The sequence below is a fragment of the Erpetoichthys calabaricus genome, chromosome 10 (assembly GCF_900747795.2).
Source record: "Erpetoichthys calabaricus chromosome 10, fErpCal1.3, whole genome shotgun sequence".
In the NCBI taxonomy this organism is placed as follows: domain Eukaryota; kingdom Metazoa; phylum Chordata; class Cladistia; order Polypteriformes; family Polypteridae; genus Erpetoichthys; species Erpetoichthys calabaricus.
Genome location: NC_041403.2, coordinates 156,295,779 through 156,318,567, shown reverse-complemented (window position 1 = coordinate 156,318,567; position 22,789 = coordinate 156,295,779). Strand labels below are relative to the sequence as shown.

The 22,789-nt window shown below is 42.5% G+C and overlaps 1 protein-coding gene across 4 annotated transcripts in view; it reads left to right on the top strand.

The window, feature by feature from the left end:
• The window catches only part of lrrc7 (leucine rich repeat containing 7), a 542,484-nt gene that overhangs the window by 391,204 nt on the left and 128,491 nt on the right, over positions 1–22,789 (top strand). For 3 of the 4 annotated variants that reach the window (XM_051932508.1, XM_051932506.1, XM_051932505.1), the window contains exon 10: positions 217–361. In XM_051932508.1, coding sequence (XP_051788468.1) covers positions 217–361 — 145 coding nt within the window. Of the gene's footprint in view, positions 1–216; positions 362–8,518; positions 8,656–22,789 lie in introns of those variants that run through there. The other variant, XM_051932507.1, reaches the window with a different exon arrangement.

Genomic DNA, 22,789 nt, shown 5'->3' with positions numbered 1-22,789 from the left:
ACTGACTCATTACTTAGTAAAATTGACTCAAAATGAGCTGGCTTTAGAATAAAGCGCCAGCATTATCTTGATTATCTTTTCTTGAGTGTGTTATACGCCAGATGCAATGGCACAGTGACTCCTTCACAATGTACACTGAGATGAATTTGGTCTTGGACCCAAGTAATCCTTCTTTGTGTTTCCATTGTTCTTTCCCCACCCTGCCCCTTGTTGAAGTCTATAGGAAAACTGAAGCAGCTGACCTATCTGGATGTGTCCAAGAATAGAATAGAGACCATCGACATGGACATCTCAGGTTGTGACTCCCTGGAGGACCTCCTGTTATCCTCCAATATGTTACAGCAACTGCCAGACTCCATAGGTAAGATTACTGCTGTTCTCATACAGGAAATGATCTTATGTGCTACACAGCTCTGAGGTGTCACAGTTTCAGTAAGGTGTTTGTTCGTCGATAGCTACATGCTTCATTGCCCTTATTTGAAAATGTAGAATGTGTGTGTGTATTTCTGTGGTGAATAGGAACTCAAGAAATCTAGAGGAGGGCTAATCAATCCATTCACAAAAAGCACACTAAGAGTTGGAAGCATTTCAAGCAATCAACTGATTGACTAGATGTGGTTCCCATCTAAGATGGGTTAAAATCTAAATAACCAGTGTTAACGTTTGCAGTGTGTCATCTACATGGAATGTATTTTGTAATACATGTAACAATAAAATGCTTTGCATTTGTAATCCAACAGATGACACATCACAAACATTTGTAGGAATAAAATGCATTGCATTTTCCATTCCAACAGATGGTGCCTCACAAACCTTTGAAGCAATAAAATTTATTGCATTTGTCATTCAAACAGATGCCGCACTATAAACATTTGTAGTAATAAAATGTATTGCATGTTCTATTTCAACAGATGGCAATCACAAACATTTGTAGTAATAAAATACATTGTATCTGTCATTCCATCAGATGGCGCTTCACAAGTATTTTAATAAAATGTATTAAATTTGTAATTTCAACAGATGGCGCATCACAAACATTTGTAGTAGTAAAATGCATTGTATCTGTCATTCAAACAGATGGTGACTCACAAACTTTTGAAGTAATGAAATGCTTAGCATTTGTCAATCCAACAGATGGTGCATCACAAACTTTTGAAGCAATAAAATGTATTGCATTTGTCATTCAAACAGATGCCGCACTATAAACATTTGTAGTAATAAAATGTATTGCATGTTCTATTTCAACAGATGGCAATCACAAACATTTGTAGTAATAAAATACATTGTATCTGTCATTCCATCAGATGGCGCTTCACAAGTATTTTAATAAAATGTATTAAATTTTTAATTCCAACAGATGGCACATCACAAACATTTGTAGTAGTAAAATAGATTGTATCTGTCATTCCATCAGATGGCGCTTCACAAGTATTTTAATAAAATGTATTAAATTTGTAATTCCAACAGATGGCGCATCACAAACATTTGTAGTAGTAAAATGCATTGTATCTGTCATTCCATCAGATGGCGCTTCACAAGTATTTTAATAAAATGTATCAAATTTGTAATTCCAACAGATGGCGCATCACAAACATTTGTAGTAGTAAAATGCATTGTATCTGTCATTCAAACAGAGGGTGACTCACAGACTTTTGAAGTAATGAAATGCTTAGCATTTGTCAATCCAACAGATGGTGCATCACAAACTTTTGAAGCAATAAAATGTATTGCATTTGTCATTCAAACAGATGCCTCACTATAAACATTTGTAGTAATAAAATGTATTGCATTTTCTATTTCAACAGATGGCAATCACAAACATTTGTAGTAATAAAATACATTGTATCTGTCATTCCATCAGATGGCGCTTCACAAGTATTTTAATAAAATGTAATAAATTTGTAATTCCAACAGATGGCGCATCACAAACATTTGCAGTAGTAAAATGCATTGTATCTGTCATTCAAACAGATGCCGCATCACAAACTTTTGAAGTAATAAAATGTGTGGCATTTGTCATTCCAAGTGATGGCCTTTCACAAACATTTGAAATAATAAAATGTGTGGCATTTGTCATTCCAACAGTTGACACAATGGAAGCATTACCACTGCTTTTATAAATTCCATAAAAAATGGCAATTAACGGAGACTGTAGTGGTGGATTTCATGTTCATGCAAAGCCCCTGTAAAATTGATAGACAGGGGAAGAATGGCCATTGGAACTGATTGCTGGCAGGTGGCAACATCCTGGGACTGGAACACCCATGTGCATGGCAGTAGGGCTATCTGGATTTTGTAGTCCTGAACTGTTGTAGTAAGTGATGTCTGAGGACTTTGGGGCATAGTAATGCCCTTTTGTGGCAACAAGACACAGCAAGCAAACAGAAACACAGATACACAGACACACAAACACTTTTCCTTTTATTAAATAGGATAAGCTTATTTCTGTCTGTCTGGAAGTTGTTCTCTGTTGGATGTATTCAGTGTTAACATTTGCAGTGCAGTGTGTCCGTCTGGCTGCTATATTTCTGTTATATGCCATTTGGTATGGGATTTGTAAAAGCAGTGTGATGCGCCATCTGTTGGATCACAGAGACAGCAATCAGGTGGACACACAGATACACAGACACTTTGCCTTTTATTAAAGTGAATAGTGAACAATTAAATCTGTAACACAGATAAAATGCATTTGAACATAACATCCGAGTTCAACACAAGAACTGTTTGTGGCTATAGAGAATACACCATAGCACGTGTGATTTGTGTGGCATTGGGGTGCTTTACAGACAGGTCATAATGTCTTCAGTAAGTTGGCCATCCATGGCAGTAGGCTTCACAGTGTGAGAGGCCTCAGACCAGGAGTATGTCTCATGATCTGCTCAAGTAGGCAGGAGGTGACCTGTGATGTGTAGGTAGATGCTGCTGTTCTTTCTTTTATTATTTACTAATTTATTATTATTTATTCATTTTTATTATTTTTTTTTATTAACGTCTATGATACAAAAAGGAGGTCAAATAAATATGAAGAAAGTCTGACAAGAATCCAAAAATGAAGCACACTACACACTCGAAATGGGGGCAGACTGACTAGACTGTTAGATGGTGTAAAAATCACAGTGTACCATACTTAAAGAATCTTTACTTTCTGTTAATCCTCCACCTTTTCTTAAGTGACTCAAATGTGATCAGACTTTAATGTTGGTAAAAAATACAGAAGGGAGGGACTAAGGGGTAAAACGGCATGTGGGTGGAGGAGCTAATAGTGGAGCTCAATGCCGATCCCGACTCGTGATCTGTTACTACACATATTAGGGACATATTCATATTAGGGCTGCAGATTTCTCATAAAATACCCAGAGATTAATAATATCCTCTCGAGGAATGACCCATTTGAAAGGCCACATTACAAGTGTTTGAAAGCATTTGGACCCGAGTTGCCACACACATTCAAAAAAAGCATTGTGTGACCAAAATGTCTGCAAATCCCCTTCAATGAAAGTCTGCAATTTGCACTTTAATCAAGCCTCAATTGTGTGATTTGTAATTTTAAACTGTGGAGCAGAAAAGTCAATCAAGAAGAAATGGGTCTTCAATACAGACAATATGGACATGTGCATTTGCATCAGGGACTTCAAGATGATACACTAAGTGAACAGAATACATCTGTAGAGTGTGGAAGCTGGCCCGGACACAGACAGGCAGACAGCGATGGTTCAATCAACACACGTTTATTATACATAACTTATTTACACGGTGCAGCACACAACCCCAAAACTCCCCCAAAGTCCAGGCCTCAACAAAATGACTCACTCTCTTCAGGCCGCCTCTTTTCCTCTCCTCCCGAGCTCTGTCCTTCTCCTCTCCCGACTCCAGCCACTGACCGGAGGGAGGCGGCCCCTTTTATAATCATCCGGATGTGCTCCAGGTGCCTCCCGATAATCTTCCACCGGCACTCCCCAAGTACTGGCTGCGCACCCGGATGCACTCCGGGTGTCCCTGGTCGTCTTCCCCCCAGCACTTCTGGGTGTGGTGGAAGTGCTGAGGACCAGGGCTCCTCAGGCATTGGGGCATTTGCTTCCAAGCTCAGTTCCCGTGGCCCCCAAAGCCCTCCTCCGGTCCTCCTGGGAGTCCTGGCTGGGTACCACCCCCAGCCACTCACAACAAGAGTTTATTCTTAATTTTATCTGCAAGTTATTATCCTGCAGCTGTAGTCTGGGGTGGGTTCTTGTTTTGTATGCCATGCTGCTAGAAAAGTCTGCAACCTATTAAGACTTTGAACTGGATTAAGTCGTGTCAAATAATTATTACAGAAAGCTGAATGCTATAAAACAGCATTATTCTTATATGGAAATATTTCAAATTACAATAACCAGAAATATATTCCTATCAATTATGGAAAACCCACTGCATCCACTAAACAGTGTCATCTCCAGACAGAAGAGCAGCTTCAGTGACAGACTGCTGTCACCGTCCTGCTCCACTGACAGACTGAGGAGATCGTTCCTCCCCCAAACTATACGACTCTTCAATTCCACCCGGGGGGGGGGTAAACGTTAACATTATATAAAGTTATTGTCTGTTTTTACCTGCATTATTATTAATCTTTAATTTAATATTGTTTTTTGTATCAGTAAGGTGCTACTGGAGTTTGTGAATTTCCCCTTGGGATTAATAAAGTATCTATCTATCTATCTATCTATCTAATTCTCATAGACTAGCACAGGCAAACTATACATATTCACAACTGAATAAAGCACATTTAAGAATATACTGAGATTTTAATCCATTATATAACATCCATCCATCCATTGTCCAACCCGCTGAATCCGAACACAGGGTCACGGGGGTCTGCTGGAGCCAATCCCAGCCAACGCAGGGCACAAGGCAGGAAACAATCCTGGGCAGGGTGCCAACTCACCGCAGGACACACACAAACACACCCACACACTAAGCACACACTAGGGCCAATTTAGAATCGCCAATCCACCTAACCTGCATGTCTTTGGACTGTGGGAGGAAACCGGAGCGCCCGGAGGAAACCCACGCAGACACGGGGAGAACATGCAAACTCCACGCAGGGAGGACCCGGGAAGCAAACCCAGGTCCCCAGATCTCCCAACCGCGAGGCAGCAGCGCTACCCACTGCGCCACCGTGCCGCCATTATATAACATACTAAATATATAAGAAGAGTGAACACATGTCATGTCGCACCTTCTGTTCACATGTGAAGCACTCAGAAACCGTTTGAGTTCCGTCCAAAAGCCTTAATATCCTAACAGATGAATGAAGACATTAAGACGGCCGTGTGTTTGAGGCCTTTCAGTCTGACTGCAGTTTACACGGCTCGGCTGAAATGCTCTCACGCCATCAGTCTGACTTGAAGACGGACTCCAGAAGAATTTCCATTATCGAAAGCCTACAAGCAAGCTCAGATCAACGTGGACCACTTTGGGATTTATCAGCTATCGACCAGAACATCATTTATCTTTTTAGGACTTGCCATACATTGTTTTTTTGTGAAATTCCTGCTAGTTTGACGTCTATAGTGAAATTAGAACATTCGGACAATGCAGACGAGAACAGGCCATTCAGCCCAACAAAGCTCGCCACTCCTATCCACTCAATTCTTTCAAAATAACATTGAGTCTTTCAGATGTATATATCGCTAAGCAAACGTAAATGAGAACTGATATGAGTGAAGCTGTTGTAATGCATAATTGATTCAATTATTTATTGATGCAGTGTTTGGACCAAGCATTTTAACGATACAACATACTATTCTTGATATAATATTTACTAGACTCCTATAAAACGCCTACGTCGTGAAATCTCCTTTACTTGCTTAATGTGATGTTTACTTGCAAACCAAAGCGGTGTGTACACTAGGGACAGCTGGGATTTTTTTTTTTACACTGAACCCAAAAAGAAGCCAAAGACATTAATGGAATTCTGGAATATTTATCTTATTAAATATAAAATATTCTACAGTAAGATGAATGCAGGGGGGGCTCACTATGCTTGCTAATATGAAACCAAAAATCCATCCATCCATCCATTTTCCAACCCGCTGAATCCGAACACAGGGTCACAGGGGTCTGCTGGAGCCAAACCCAGCCAACACAGGGCACAAGGCAGGAACCAATCCCGGGCACGGTGCCAACCCACACAAACACACCCACACACCAAGCACACACTAAGGCCAATTTAGAATCGCCAATCCACCTAACCTGCATGTCTTTGGACTGTGGGAGGAAACCAGAACGCCTGGAGGAAACCCACGCAGACACAGGGAGAACATGCAAACTCCACGCAGCGAGGACCCGGGAAGCGAACCCAGGTCCCCAGGTCTCCCAACTGCGAGGCAGCAGTGCTACCCACTGTGCCACCGTGCCACCAAACCAAAAATGTGAATAACAAATTCAATTATAGCAAGGATATTTCTCACATAAGAAATCCATCCATCCATCCATCCATTATCCAACCCGCTATATCCTAACTACAGGGTCACGGGGGTCTGCTGGAGCCAATCCCAGCAAACACAGGGCACAAGGCAGGAAACAAACCCTGGGCAGGGCGCCAGCCCACCATAGCACATAAGAAATAATCCAAAATTTTTGTTTAACCTGGGCCATCTTTACCTGAAAAGCTAAGGTAATACAGGACAAACCAGTAACGTAATACACTTAAAACAGAAGTAATTGGTGTTCATTAACTCTGCTTTATTTCAATAGCACATTTCAGGGCTGAGTAATGGCTCTGCGGCTAAGGGTCTGCTCTGATATTTGGAAAGTTGTCAGTTTCAATCCTATTACTGCTATAAGGGATCCTACTCTGTTGGGCCTTAACCTGAAAATTGCTCCTAGGGTGGTGATATACAATGGCTGACCCTGCACTCTGACCCCCAAAGGTCATGCGAAAAGACAGTTGCACCTTGGGGGATTAATAAGGTATGTCTTTTTTTTTTGTCTTTTGGTACAAGGGGAAATTGTCTTTTCACTTGACCTTTGGATATCAGAGTACATCATTCATTTTCATACTCAGGATGTAACTCAAAATGCTTTACAAGATGAGAAATAAATAGTTACAAACAAAGAGAAGTAGGTTAAATTACATAAGAATAAATAACATACCAGAAAATAACACACACGTACAAAAGACAGATACAGTCGGGGAAAAGACCCCCCCAGAGGTGCTTCTTAGCACACCATGGACGAATAAGCCTCTGGCTAAAAGTGCTCTAAGAGAGTGCCTCCTGGAGGGGATGGAGGGGATTTTTTCATGAGGACATCCAATTTTGCCATCATTGACTCTTCCACAACAACTCCCAGTGTGTCCAGGGTTCACTCTGTGATGGGACGGGCTTTCCTGAATAAGTTTGTTCAGGCATTGTACATCTTTTGTTTACCCCGGAGACCACAGCGTAGAACACCACACTGGCTACTATGGACTGGTAGAACATTTCCAGAAGTTTGCTGTACACATCAAAAGACCCGAGTCTCCTTATCAAGTACAGCCTGCTCTGGAACCTTCTTGTGTAGCACTACTGCATTGTCAGACCAGTCCAGTTTTTTGTTAATGCGACACCCCAGGTACTTGTAGCTCTGCACCACTTCCACGTCTTCCTCCTGAATGATGACTGCTCTCAGAGGCTCCTTAGCACACCCAGACGTCCACCACCAGCTCTTTTGTCTTGCTGATGTTGAGTTGCAGGTTATTCTCTCAGCACCACAAGTCGAAGGTTTCCAAAACCTTCCTGTACTCATCTGTACTCATCTTTATTATTAAGGCAGCCTGTGATCTGGGGTCATCTTACAATTTCTGTAAATGGCAAGTGCAGGTATTGTGCTAGAAGTCAGTTGTGTAGATGGTCAACAGGAAGGGAGACAGGACAGTTTCCTGAGGTGCTCCAGTATTCCACACCACTATTTATGACATGCAGTCCCTCAGCTTCACAAGCTGCTGTCTGTTGGTCAGCTAGTCCATGATCCAGGAGATTGTGGGGGCATCAACGATTCAAAGCCTTGAGCTTTTTCCCAGTTGATGAGGCAGAATGGTGTTAAAAGCATGAGAAAAGTCAGAGAACATCCTCCTGTCTGTGGTGCCAGCTTTGTCCAAGTGCGAGTCGGGTCTGCAGAGGATGTAGATGAGAGCGTCGTCCACACTTATGTGTGCCTGACAGCCAAACTGCAGATGTTTTGAGACCAGGGGTCACAGATACTTTAGGACCAGCCTCTCAAGGGTCTTCATGATAAATGAAGTAAGACCAACTGCTCTGAAGTCCTTGGGGTCACTAGAATGTCCTTTCTTTGGCACTGGGACCACACAGGATGTTTTTCACAATTTGGAAAATTTTTGGTGAAAATAGTTTGTGCACATTAACACAATGCAAGAAACCAAGAAAATAGCTATTTTGTGCTTTAATGTGTTCAATTTTATTGAATCCTAAACATTTTGTAAATGCTGTCCATTTCCATGCGTTGTTGTTGTAGTCTTTCTGATCATTTTATCTGTTTGCAGGAGCTTTCTGTAAGTTGAAGATCATTCATCCATCTGTTCATCCATTCATCTACCCATTAACTTTCAAAACCACTTCATGATATTTCGAGGTGCGGGAGAGGAATTTAAAGAAGGAATCATCTTGGAAAGGAGGCAAAGGGGGGTTGTTAAGTGCTTTGGACCCCCTCCGTTGTATTGAGATGTGTTCTTTCATGTGTTTATTTGGTTGTTGTTGGTGATGCTAATGGTTTTAACAATGAAGGGGGATTTGCAGTATGCCCGGCCTAAGCCTGTGACCACTTGAGAATTTCTTCATAGTTTCATCTTTTCGAAATAAATTGACATTTTTGCTTAATCCATTTTTTCTTCATTTGTTTGGTCATTGTTTGGAGAACAAAGAAAATGTACTACTGTTATTACCTTTTATTTAAGCACCACACTCAAAATTGTGTTTCTGAATTGATTAGGTATGAATGTGAAAGAGGGACAAACTATTCCATTGTCCATTACACTAAATCTGAGAACAGACATGACATTGAGCTTCTGTGGAAGATGAATGTTCTCTTCGTTCCCTTGTACTAATTCATGTCTGAGAAGTAAGCTTTATGAAAACCATTCAGCATGCTTTGCTGACCAAACAGAAAAAATATTTGTTCAAAGGACTCAAGGTCTAAGCATTCCACATTGAGACTGCCTTATCACGTTTTCCCTTAGTTTACATCTGAACGCCATAACAAAGGGGCCAAGAAAATCAAGTTGCAAAAGGGGCATTGAAGGGGCTCAAGGATTGTGTAAAATAAAAGTGTCGACTGTTGCATTTCATAATGATATTAAATCACACATTCTAGAGGTATAAAAACTTTGCCCCACCCAACAGACAGGGTTCAGAAGAGCCCTGACGCTGTCATGTAATATTGATTGCCTGCTTTTCTGAAACCTGCTCACTGTGACGTTGGAAAATAAAGCTGCTATATGACCACACCTGCTGTCTTGTCTAAGTGATCGTCCACACTTCATCAATAACTTTGGCTTTAGTAAGCGCTTTGAGCATGGGAAAGGTGCCATATAAATAAAATGTATTATTATTATTATTCAAATGTTAGTGTTCCTTGACTTTTTGGTTTGATGTTGCATTGAATGTATGCCTTTGTATTTACTGCTTGTGTTTGTATTCATTGTCTGTGGCTGGCATTGTTCTGCTATCTCTAGTCGCCCAAGTGAGAATATTACATATAAATAGTAAACGTGAACCTGAACCTTCCACATATTTTTTTTTGTCCGTGCCATTTTCACTTGTGTTATTACCGTATATATTCACGGATAAGTTCTCCAGCGGGACCGTATAATTGCTGGTATTTTATAATGTCGGTCGTGTAAGTCGAATGTGGAAAACTCACGTTATTGGTCCAAGAGATTATGATATGGTAACGCCCACTTGAGAGGTAACCACAGAGCACACGTGGGTGTGGCAATGCACTGTTTCAGCGTGTGCTCCTAACCTCTCGCTCTATCTCTCTCTGTTGTGCCTATGTGACCACACGGTAATACCCAAACTATTCCAAAGCAACGTTTGCACTGATTTGTGTTTTTTGTATCTCACACCCTCATACACCTTTATCGTAAGAGCATCCCTTTATCTACGATGGAGTGTTCGATCAGAAGAAAATATGAAGCTGTTTTTAAATTAAATGTCGTTGAAGTAGGGAAAGAAATTGGTAACTGTGCTGCTGCAACAAAATTCGATGCATCTGAGAAACTGATGCGAGATTGGAGGAGTCAAGAAGATGCCGTGGCAGGAGCGCTTGCGTGGTCTAGTGATCCTCGGAGCTATGTTGTCAGGAGCTACATGCTCCTGGTAGGGCTTCCCAAGGCAAACAGGTCTGAGGTGAAGATTCAGACTAACTCAGTCCTGAGACCCCATATGGCTTTAAACCAAGGATCGGCATTTCCCTTGCCCAGGAAATGGTACCCGGGGTCCCACCCTGGAGCCAGGCCCGTGGGAAGGGCTCACTGGCGAGCACCTGGTGGTTGGACCTTTGACCACGGGGCCCAGCTGGGCTCAGCCTGAAGGAGCAATGTGATTCCGCTTTCTTGTGGGCCCACCACCTGCAAGAGAGGCCATAGGGGTCGGATGCAATGTAATATGGGTGGTGGCCGAAGGCAGGTACTCTGGCGTTCCGACCCTCGGTTGCTGAAACTGGCTCTTGGGACATGGAATGTTACCTCTCTGGCGGGGAAGGAACCTGAACTGGTGCGCGAGGTTGAGAGGTACCGGCTAGATATAGTCGGGCTCACCTTTACGCATGGTCTGGGCTCTGAAACCATTCCTCTTGAGAGAGGCTGGACTTTGTTCCACTCTGGAGTTGCTGTGGGTGAAAGGCGGCGGGCAGGGGTGGGCTTGCTTATGGCCCCCCGGCTCAAGGCCTGTACGTTGGGGTTCTCGTTGGACGAGAGGGTTGCTTCCCGGTGCCTTCAAGTTGGGGGAAGGTCTCTGACTGTTGTTTGCGCTTATGCGCTGAGCTACAATTCGGAGTATCTGGCCTTCTTGGAGTCCCTGGAAGAACAACTGCAAGGTGCTGCTCCTGGGGACTCTATTATCCTGTAGGGAGACTTTAACGCTCATGTTGGCAGCAACAGTGAAACCTGGAGAGGTGTGTTTGGGAGGAACGGTCTCCCTGGTCTAAACTCGAGCAGTGTTCAGTTGTTGGACTTCTGTGCTGGCCATGGATTGTCCATAACGAACACCATGTTCAAGTGCAAGGGTGTCCATAAGTGCACTTGGCGCCAGGATACCCAAGGTTGCAGCTCGGTGATCGACTTAATTGTGTCATCGGATCTGCGATCTTATGTCTTGGACACTCGAGCGAAGAGAGGGGTTGAGCTGTCAACTGATCACCACCTGGTGGTAAGTTGGATCAAATGGCGGGAGAGGCTGCCGGACAGACCAGGCAGACCCAAACATATAATGAGGGTCTGCAGGGAATGTCGGGTGGAGGAACTGGTCAGAAAGATCTTTAACTGCCACCTCCAGCAGAACTTCAATCTCATTCCGAGGGAGGCGAAGGACATTGAGTCTGAATGGGCCATGTTCCGAGCCTCCATTGTCGAAGCAGCAGAACGGAGCTGTGGCCACAAGGTTGTCGGTGCCTCTCGTGGCAGCAATCTACGAACCCAGTGGTGGACACCTAAGGTTCATGAGGCCATCAAGTTGAAGAAAGAGTCCTACCGGGTCTGGTTGACCAGTGGTACTCCAGAGGCAGCTGAGGGGTACCGGCGGGCCAAGAGTGTGGCAGCATCGGCTGTTGCTGAGGCAAAAACCTGGGCATGGGAGGAGTTTGGGGAAGCCATGAAAAACAACTTTCGGTTGGCACCGAGAAGGTACTGGCAAACCATCAGGTGCCTCAGGAGGGGAAAGCGGAGCTCCACCAACACTGTGCACAGTGGAGATGGGGCCCTGCTGACATCAACTGCAGACGTTATTGACCAGTGGAAGGAATACTTCAAGGATCCTCTCAATCCCACCAGCATGTCCTCCTTAGAGGATGCAGAGCTGGAGGACTCCAGGGGGGGCCTGTCTATATTAGGGGCCGAGGTCGCTGAGGTAATTAAAAAGCTCCAAGGTGTCGGGGTCCCTGGGGTGGACAAGGTTCACCCTGGGTTCCTCAAGGCTCCGGATGTTGTGGGGCTGTCCTGGTTGACACGTCTCTGCAACATTGCATGGACATCGGGGGCAGTGCCTCTAGATTGACCAACCGGGGTGGTGGTCCCCCTTTTTAAGAAGGGTGACCGGAGGATGTGCTCCAACTATAGGGGGATCACACTCCACAGCCTCCCCGGTAAGGTCTATTCAGGGGTGCTGAAGAAGAGAGTTTGGTCAATGGTCGAATCTCGGATTCAAGAGGAACAATGCGGATTCCGTCCCGGCCGTGGAACACTGGACCCTGGCAAGGATCCTGGAGGGGGCATTGGAGTTTGCTCAACCAGTCCACATGTGTTTTGTGGATTTGGAGATCGACCGTGTCCCTCAAAGCATCCTGTGGGGTGTACAGGAGGAGCAGGAGTTTGGTCTGCATTGCCGGAAATAAGTCGTACTCGTTTCCTGTTGAGGTTGGACTCCGCCAGGGATGCCCTTTGTCACCAATTCTGTTCATAAGTTTTATGGACAGAATTCCTAGGTACAGCCAAGGAGAGGAGGGGGTATGGTTCGGTCACCTCAGAATCTCGTCTCTGCTATTTGTAGATGACATGGTTCTGTTGGCTTCACCGGACAGTGACCTCCAGCTCTCACTGGAGTGGTTCGCAGCCGAGTGTGAAGCTGTGGGGATGAGAGTCAGCACCTCTAAATCCGAGGCCATGGTTCTTAACCAGAAAAGGGTGTAATGCTCTCTCTGGGTTGGGAACACATTACTGCCTCAAGTGGAGGAGTTCAAGTATCTCGGGGTCTTGTTCACGAGTGAGGGAAGAATGGAGCGGGAGGTCGACAGACGGATTGGTACGGCATCCGCAGTAATGTGAGCTCTGCAACGGTCCATCGTGGTGAAGAGAGAGCTGAGCCAAAAGGCGAGGCTGTCGATTTACCAGTCGATCTACTTTCCTACCCTCACCTATGGTCATGAGCTTTGGGTAGTGATCGAAAGAGCAAGATCACAGATACAAGCAGCCGAAATGAGTTTTCTCCACAGGGTGGCTAGAGTTTCCCTTAGAGATAGGGTGAGGAGTTCAGTTATCCGGGAACGACTCGGAGTAGAGTCACTGCTCCTCCATATTGAGAGGAGTCAGTTGAGGTGCTTCAGGTATCTGGTCAGGATGCACCCTGTAAGCCTCTTGGGGTGGGGGTGTTCTGGGCATGTCCTACTGAGAGAAGGCCAGACCCAGGACACGCTGGAGGAATTATATCTCCCGGATGGCCTGGGAATGCCTCAGGGTCCTCCCAGAGGAGCTTGAGGAGGTGACCGGGGAGAGGAAGGTCTGGGCTTCCCTGCTTAGGCTGCTGCCCCCGCGACCTAGGATAAGGGTTGGATAATGGATGGATGGATGGATGGATGGATGGATGGATGGATGGATGGATGGATGGATGGATAGGGTCTGATATTATGATCAATTTTTCGGGTTTCAAGACCCAACTTATACATGAGTATATACGGTACTTGAAATATTTTTTTGAATCAAAACTCTAAAGCCAGGGGCCCTCAATTACAGTCCTGGAGGACAGCAGTGCTGCAGGTTTTACTTCCAAATATTTTCCTAATTAGAAGATAGTCCTTGCTGTTAATGAAACTTGGTTTTTAACTGTTTGGCTTGTTAGTGATTTCATTCATCCAGGAGAAATTTTAATTGCAGATATCAGAGTTTGCAGATATCACAGCTTCCCTGTAACTCTTTCTATTTCCCTTTAACACAATCCAAACACAGAACACAGTGTTTAATAATTGAAATGTGTAGACTTACCAAGCATACTCATCAGCCTCTGTTGCTGTTGAAGATGTCCACTCACTTTTAAACAATTGCTCAACTTCCACAAACTACAGAAAAATCCAATCTTTTGCTGCAGTAAAGTGACTTATGCTTTACAGATGAAATTCAACCAGAGTCATTCAAGTGTAATGTTTGACGCCACAAAACGCACTCCTCTTATGCTGTCTGTCAAGATGTTTATTAAATGCGAACATTTGTGGCCATAATATTTAGAAAAAGATGACCTACACTGACTTAAAGTGTTCTATTTTACTTATCCTGAGTGAAATACGAGGATAAATCAAAAGAAGGCAATTTGAAAATTACACGGTGACCGTAACGGATAACAGCTGAGTCATTCATGATGGCTTATGGATACTTTGAACACGCACATCGAAGAGCTCTGAAGTTAGTCAAGGTCAAATGAATATGGATGCTCTGCTGTAAGATTTCACCTTTGTTGAAAAACAAAGAGATTTCTTTGGGCAGAGGGAGTGAAGCCTGCTGAAATTCACCAAATTACGATTGCTAGGTATGGAAGCAAAAACAGCCTGACTCAATGATGAGTTTATGAATGGGTAGAAAGGTTTAAAGCATGAAGAACAAAACTAACCAACGAAGCATCAACATCACGCACACAAGCCCACATCAACACATAGCAATTGCCTTCATCAGAGACGACCAACGAATTACAGTACGTTGTCTGCTGTTTCTGCACATCTGGATATTAACTATGGATGTGCACATGCTAGGGTACATGATAGCTTGAAGTGATATAAAGTTTGCACAAGATTAGGTACCCAAACAGTTTACTGCTTTCCATGTTCATTTGACTTTGCCTTAACTTGACTAATGGCAAATCACTGCACTGTGTGTGCTCGAAATACCCATAATCAACATTTGATGCCCGGTCAAAGTCTTCGAAGAAATACTAATTATCTGAATTTGACCTGTTTCTTCCTTGTATGATTGTCGTGATGTTGAGAGGTGGCTGTTCGATAAGGTCTGCCTGACCTTAGGGTACTTTGATCTAAAAAAGTTGAAGAGGTAGATGCATGGTTTACATTAAAATCAGCTGAAGAAAGAGAAGATGAGGAAAAATCAAATGAAGTATACAATTGTTTCCTAAATTTTGAGTATGGTCGATAAGTGTAGATTGGGACAAGCTACTTATTCACAAAGTCCACAGAGTAATCCCTCATATCTCTATCAAATTTCTTTTGTTTATAAGACTTCAAGTCCATTGCAAAAGAAGCAATATATTTCTTACAGTCATCTAATATTTGTAATTGGTATTATCTAGGATGTTACTATATTCATTTTTCAACACATCAGTTTGATTCAGTAAACTAACCATCTTACTATTAGATGTTTAAATTAATAATAACATTAAATCTAGAGAGCATTTATTAAGTACTATCTGTCCTCCGAGGCTTCACCCATGTAGTAGTGAAACAAGGAAAACTTTAAAAATCAATAAAAAAAATGCAATTCTGGCCAAGCTGAAGGTAGGTACGCTGCAACGTCAAATGATGGCACTGTATCTAATCATGTTCAGCTCTAACGGGAGAACGTCAACCGCATGTGGAGTAAAGCATGTAGCCTTGATATCTCTGGCAATCAGTAGCTACCCTCTAAAACACATGTAGCTCTGATCTCCCTCTCAAAAACGTCAAACGTTACTCCTTAACAATTTCTAGATGATAATGTCTGCTGAACAAACAGGTATTGCTAGCTAAGCGGAGGCGAGGTGCACTCAAACACATGGTGAGAGGTAGAGCGACTCGAATGGAGGCTGGCACATGAGTGAGGAGGGCCCGGCCTCCTAGCTGCTCTCTTAGATTTGCGCAAATAAATCAGTACTGCAAGGGAACTGTGATACTTTGCGTGATGAGAGAAGTCACAAAATCATCCAGAATGTTCTAGCAAATTATAGAAAAAAACTTGATCTAAATTTGTTAAGTAGTTCTCTCATGAAAAGAGTACAGACATAGATATAGACAGACAGACAGACATTGGATTTAGATAGATAGATAGATAGATAGATAGATAGATAGATAGATAGATAGATAGATAGATAGATAGATAGATAGATAGATAGATAGATAGATAGATAGATAGATAGATAGATAGATAGATAGATAGATAGAAACCATTTAGAAATCCTGTTCTGCCATAGCAGAGTAAATATTAATTTAGCGTCAGGAGCTGAAGCGAGATGAAAAACACAAGCAAGGGCTGTTACTAAAAGCACAAAAAACAATCTTTTGCCAAGCCAGAAATGATAAACAAGACTTGAAATTGAAATAAGAAACATGAAGTTTAAAGGCTATAGAAAAAATAAGAAGAAGAATTTATGCAGAAAAGGTTGAGAGAATCCAAACACAGATGTCTTAATGGCACATAAATGTGACTATTTATAGGATTGTCCTCATGATGTCATGTAATATACATTCTCTGAGAATTCTGAGAATTTACCTCAGCAATGAAAAACATGAAAATCTCAGAATGGCGCATAGCGTCGTTGATGTTTTTTTGGAAGAAATAAGTGGATAGCAGGCGGCACGGTGGCGCAGTGAGTAGCACTGCTGCCTCACAGTTGGGAGACCTGGGGACCTGGGTTTACTTCCCGGGTCCTCCCTGCATGGAGTTTGCATGTTCTCCCCGTGTCTGCGTGGGTTTCCTGTGGGCAATCCGGTTTCCTCCCACAGTCCAAAGACAAGCAGGTTAGGTGGATTGGCAATTCTAAATTGGCCCTGGTGTGTGCTTGGTGTGTGGGTGTGTTTGTGTGTGTCCTGCGGTGGGTTGGCACCCTGCCCGGGATTGGTTCCTGCCTTGTGCCCTGTGTTGGCTGAGATTGGCTCCAGCAGACCCCCATGACCCTGTGTTCGGATTCAGCGGGTTAGAAAATGGATGGATGGATGGATAAGTGGATAGGACTGGCGAGCTTTGTTGGGCTGAATGGCCTGTTCTCGTCTAGAGTGTTCTAATGCAAGATGGTGTTGAGGAAAGACGGTAAAAATTTACGACCTCCTAATTAAATGATAAAGATGAAAATAAATGTTAAAATCAAATTCTTTGTTTTAAGAAACCGCTGAATAGATGCCAAGATGGCAAAGAATCTTCCCTGAAAAAAAAAGAAAAATGAAGGAAATGCACCAATTATAAAAACAACCCAATCCCAAGACATTAGTAAAAACAGTAATTAGCAAATAAGCCATTTTTTTGTATAGTACACTATCTGGAAGTGTATTGACGCATAAGTGAGCATCACAATCACAGAACATGTGATTGATCAGATCCTCAGTCTTTTTTCAAGAGAACAGGTATGATTGGCCATTAAATGCAATGCACCAGTGTAGAGTGGAATCAGACCACTTTGACCAATTTGTGAGCGACAAAGTATACAATACAAGATTGCTATAAAGACAAATCAGCATTACATTCTCAAACCTACTTTCTCTCCTGATATCGTAGCCATTGATGGATTGGTTGCAAGTACAAAAAAACATGCTTTTTTAAAAGAATAAATAAGGATATCTAGATTGTTGCTGACATAGACAACTGCTCCAGGAATTATAGAACATTTGTTCATCTAACACTTAAATCTTGATTATTTAATATCCATACTTTAAGTAGTCCTCCTGCTCCCAAATCAAACACATGGCAGTTACTAGTTTACTTACAGTTACTAGGTAACTTTCATCCTGTCTCCTGCTTTATACTAGACTAGACTTCAAGGCCTGTCTCCTTCAGGTCAGCCATCACAAGGTAGGTTTTTGCCTTACCATGGTTTTTCTTTATAGGTGATATTTGTTAAACAATTGCACACGTTCTCAAAAATTATGCCCTTCTTGGAATATTCTGCTTAGTGCTTTAAATTTTTGGTTAATCTTCTTTTGACAGTAAGTACATTTTGATGACATAGAGACTTATTCATAGCGACGTGCGTAGAATTCACACTAAAACATGGCGTATGGACAACAGTAGAAATGTGTGTACACACAAAAAAATCCAAATGCATAAATCTCTGCGTACGGCAACTTCCACGTTCTTCTGCTCCATAAATTCCGTTCAGCGTGAAAAGTAACACTCATGCACGGGCTGCCACCCCACCCCGTCTCCTCCCAGAATATTGAATATGCAAATCAATATAATTAGCCCCTTATGTTTTGCATTTGTTGAAAAGACAATGGCAATGGCACTATCATGAAGTCAGTTGTGTGACATGCCCAGCAACTTACTTGTCTTTAGCAATGCGGTGAGCTCTGTGTGTACAAGAGCAGGCAATCAATAAATGCTTGTTCAGACGTACAGTACATATAATGGAGCAACAAGGGAAGAGCAACTTGGGCACTTTGAGTCTCGCAAACAAACGAGAAGCTTGTCTGTCTGATGTTTCGTGAAATGGAAAAAAGGGCAGAGATTTCAGCTGAACTTGCCACAGCTTTTAAACATTTGTACAGCACAGACTCTATCAGGCAGCACGATATTAGCAGGAAACAAAAGTGGCAAGCGCGACTGTGCTGGAAGGTCGGCACTCAGTCAGTAAAGCAGACAAAGGAATCAATATTGAGTTAAAACCGTCCAGCAAAATGATCAGCAACTGTGGTTGGCCAGTCTGACAAGCCCCATGACTAGAAGTCGCGTAATATGGCATCAGCCTAAACGAATGACACATTCCTACCAGATACTGTCTAAAGTGGAGTATTCCATTGTACACTTGATTCAGTAAACTAACCATCTTACTATTAGATGTTTAAATTAATAATAACATTAAATTTAGAGAGCATTTATTAAGTACAATGGACTCTGTCTGGTTTCTCTATGTATTTGTTCCATCATTAGGACTTGCATACTTTAGTCTAAATCAGGGGTGAGCAACGTTGGTCATGGAAGGGTTTTGGTTCCAATCTCCAATTGAGAAGTCAATTATTACTGAAAAAGCACATATTGCCCACGCAATATTCTTATGCTTCACTTCAGCTATCTCACCTGTTTAGATTTCCTACCCTTAATTGCTTACTTTATTTTTAAACAGCTGAATTCACTGATCTCATTGGCTTCTCATTAGCAATAAGATGAAAATGACAAAAACAAACAGCAGTTCTCCATCTAAGTCATTTCCATTTCCACCTGTGTGTTTACATCCTGAACTATCTGGTTTAATAAAATATCTAGAAGGAAACTGAAGAAGAAAAAAAATGAAGGATTAGGAATTACTCATCTGCTTCAGACTATAAGTAATTTGGATGCTATCCCAGGAAAGGAGAAAAAAATCGACAATATAAGAATGACCTGACATGACAGAATGAGAACCCTAACAAGCCCTAAAATTAAATAAGATCAGTCACTGGCAAGGATAGGTGTCTCATTAAGCAACTTGGTTGGAACAAAAAACCTGCAGCCACTGCGGCCCTCCAGGACCAATCACATGTATGAAGAAGAATCCCCAAAATGTTCTTCTGAGAAAAAAAGGAAGGATACCTGTTTAAAGTGTTCAGACTATTGTGCTGCTTGCAGCTTTTCTGCAGTAAGTGTGCCCGTTTTATCAGAAATTTGGGGTACCCTGACCATACAGCTCAGAGCCGTCAGCTGCGCTTCTTCTTGCTCTAATTTGCTCACTGGACTATCAACCAACACTTTCTCACCCATTCTGACAATCCTTTTGATTTCTTTTTCCTTTGCTCTTGAATTTTTTTCTATGTTACTGTAAAGCAATTAACCTTGGTAACTTTGCTCTCAGCATTTTGGTTTTGCCTTTTATCCTTTATGCTCTCTTGTTCCACATCTGTGGCGGTGTTTGCTTTTCCGTTTCTTGTCTTTCTTCTTCCCGAAACCCAGTGATTTTGTCTGCTATCTCATGTTATCACTTTCTGATGTTAACCCAACAATTTCCTCTTTTGATTATCATACTTGAACTTTAGCACAGCAGAGCAATTCTTTGGGATATTTGCAATATCTCTTCTTACAAGAGGTAAACTGAGCTCAAAGACATCAAAGATGCGATGTTGCTGTTGTGTACCTGAGATTGGTCTCAGTTCAGCCTGACAGTGAATACCTTCAGACAATGGAAACTTGACGGCATGTGCCCTACAATGGACTTTTACATCCTGAAATGAACTCAGTCTCTTCTAACTCATGATAGCATGGTCAGTTAGATATGGTTGACCAGATATCTCCATGTAGATTATAAATGCCATAATAAAGGAAGATGTTGAGACAAAGGTTTACTTGTGCCCACCATTACACAGACAGACAGACAGACAGACAGACAGACAGACAGACAGACAGACAGACAGACAGACAGACAGACAGACAGACAGATAGATAGATAGATAGATAGATAGATAGATAGATAGATAGATAGATAGATAGATAGATAGATAGATAGATAGATAGATAGATAGATAGATAGCTTTTCAAGGCAACTCAGTCCCCTTCTTGCCTGAAGAAGGGGTCTGAGTTGCCTTGAAAGTTTGCATATTGTAATCTTTCTAGCTAGCCAATAAAAAGTGTCATTTTGCTTGACTTCTCTCCACATCCATAATGGCTAACATGGTACAACACCCCTGTCCCTCAATACCAAAGACATCCTGTTGATACATCATTGCTGAAATTCCTCTATCACCATTGAGGGCAGTGTTTTTCCGTGAACACAGAGGAGTCGATTGTGCCTCAAATGGCAAAAATGTCTAGTCCTATTATTACAAGATTAAATCAGATTAAATTGAGTGACATTCAGAAAATGAGAGAATTTAGAAAACATAAACAACCGAGCTAGAAGGTGTGGGCACAATATAACAAACAAATAAGTACATGTTGTGAGAAAAGAGCAAGAGAGACATAAAAGGTTTAGGGTCCCAACAAAGAAATGATTATACTCGACTGAGTAATCACTTAGGACTGAGTCCAAGACAAGACTAACAAACAAAGGAAAGTAGTGGACTTTCTAGATGGCAAGGAGGAAGAGATGTGTCCAAGGGGCTGTGGGCGAAAGTGAGGTCAGGAGTAGGGTGGGAACTCCAACTGGAAGTAATGATTGGGATTACAATTAGGAAGGTTTCTGTTCTGTGGATCTGCAGAGGACGGAGAAAAGGTGTTAGTGCACCCTGTCATCCCCTGATCCGTCATACCACATTTAGTCAAGCCCATTGACTGCCTTCCAGGTGCACGTGTGTGACAATGTCTAAAAGACAAATGCAAGAAAAATAAATAGCAAGAGACAAATTAAGACGTATGTGGTGACTAGATATAAACTCTGAAACAAAGGACATGGGAGCCTCGGTAACTATATAAAAGAGGGCAGGTAAAGAGATACATTGAAATGTTACTATCAGGCCAATGCTTACAATGGCAGAAGTAGCTTAGGTAAGCAGGCCCGGCCTTAGGCATAGGCGAAGTAGGCGACCGCCTAGGGCTCCGGCGTCCGGGGGGCCCCGGATCGACGGCAGCCAGGCCCCCGGCCCACCCCTCCCCTCGCATGTTTAACAGTTCAAACTGGCTAAATTGTAGCAGCTAACTACTCCGGGCGAAAAAGGGACGCAGGGTGATGACCTCGTAACATTACAAGAACACATCTCCTTGGTCTAATTTTCACGCATTTCGCAGAGCTTCCAGGGGGGCCCTGGACCCCCCTTTCGCCTAGGGCCCCATAATACCTAAGACCGGGCCTGAGGTAAGATTGTATTGCTTAATGAGGGGAAGCTTTTTAGCTGCAACCTAGTGGACTGGCAGGTGTGTTTGGTCTGGTCTTTATTCTAAATGACCTGGTTGAATCTTTTAAGAAGAAGAAGAAGAAGAAATTGAATTTATATAGCACTTTTCAAGACACTGAAATAGTGTTACATAGTGAGGATACAGCCACTTCATCCATCACCAATGTGCAGCATCCACCTGAATGATGCAACAGCAGCCATTTTGCACCAGTACACTCACCATCCACATTAGTTATTAGGTGGTGAAGGGGCAAGAAAAATAATTAGCCAATAAGGGACAGGAGATGATTATGGAGCCAGAATGCCCAGGTATTGATGGGTAATTTAGCCAGGACATCAGGAAACACCCTACACTTTACAAAAGATGCCCAGGGATCTTATATTACTGAAGAGAGTCGGGACCTGGGTTTCACATCTCTTGTGAAGAACAGTGCCCTCGTCACTACACTGGGGTATTGGGATCCACACACAGACCAGAGTGTGAACACCTCTTCTAGCGGCAAACCAAGCTTTCCTAGATGGTCTACCATGCAAGCCCTGGCTGGGCCTGAACTTGCTTAGCTTCAGGTAAAGATTATTATGTTATGTGTGGACAACTGGACGGACACTTGAAACATCAAGGAAGTGTTGGGGTGCCAGCTGGGTCACCCCTTTTATTCCAAATGTAAATGAACTCAAACAAAAAAAAAAAAGACACTCAATGGCATATGCTGAGAACTTTAAGTAAACTAAAGAGGAGTCTTCTTGAATTATTTAACAAGAATCAAAGGCTTGTATTCGGGAGCTCTGAGCTGCTGTGCAATTTAATCTATTGGAGTGGCTTTGGCCAAATTAGTAGGCTACTAGCATTTTACAGTGCTAAACATTACTGTATGCCAAGGTTCAAACTCACATCCACACACTCATATCTTGACACACAGACATCACTCCAATGAGCTTGTTTAGGGTTGCCAGATTAGAAAACTAGAAATATGCGACACTCTTAAAATCTCTCTAGATATTACTATGTATATAAATTTATACATGCCCCCTACACACCCAGACCAATATATTATATAAAAGTAAGTTAAGTTAAATATAAGTTAAAAACATAAAGCAAGGATTTTAATGGGTTATGAGG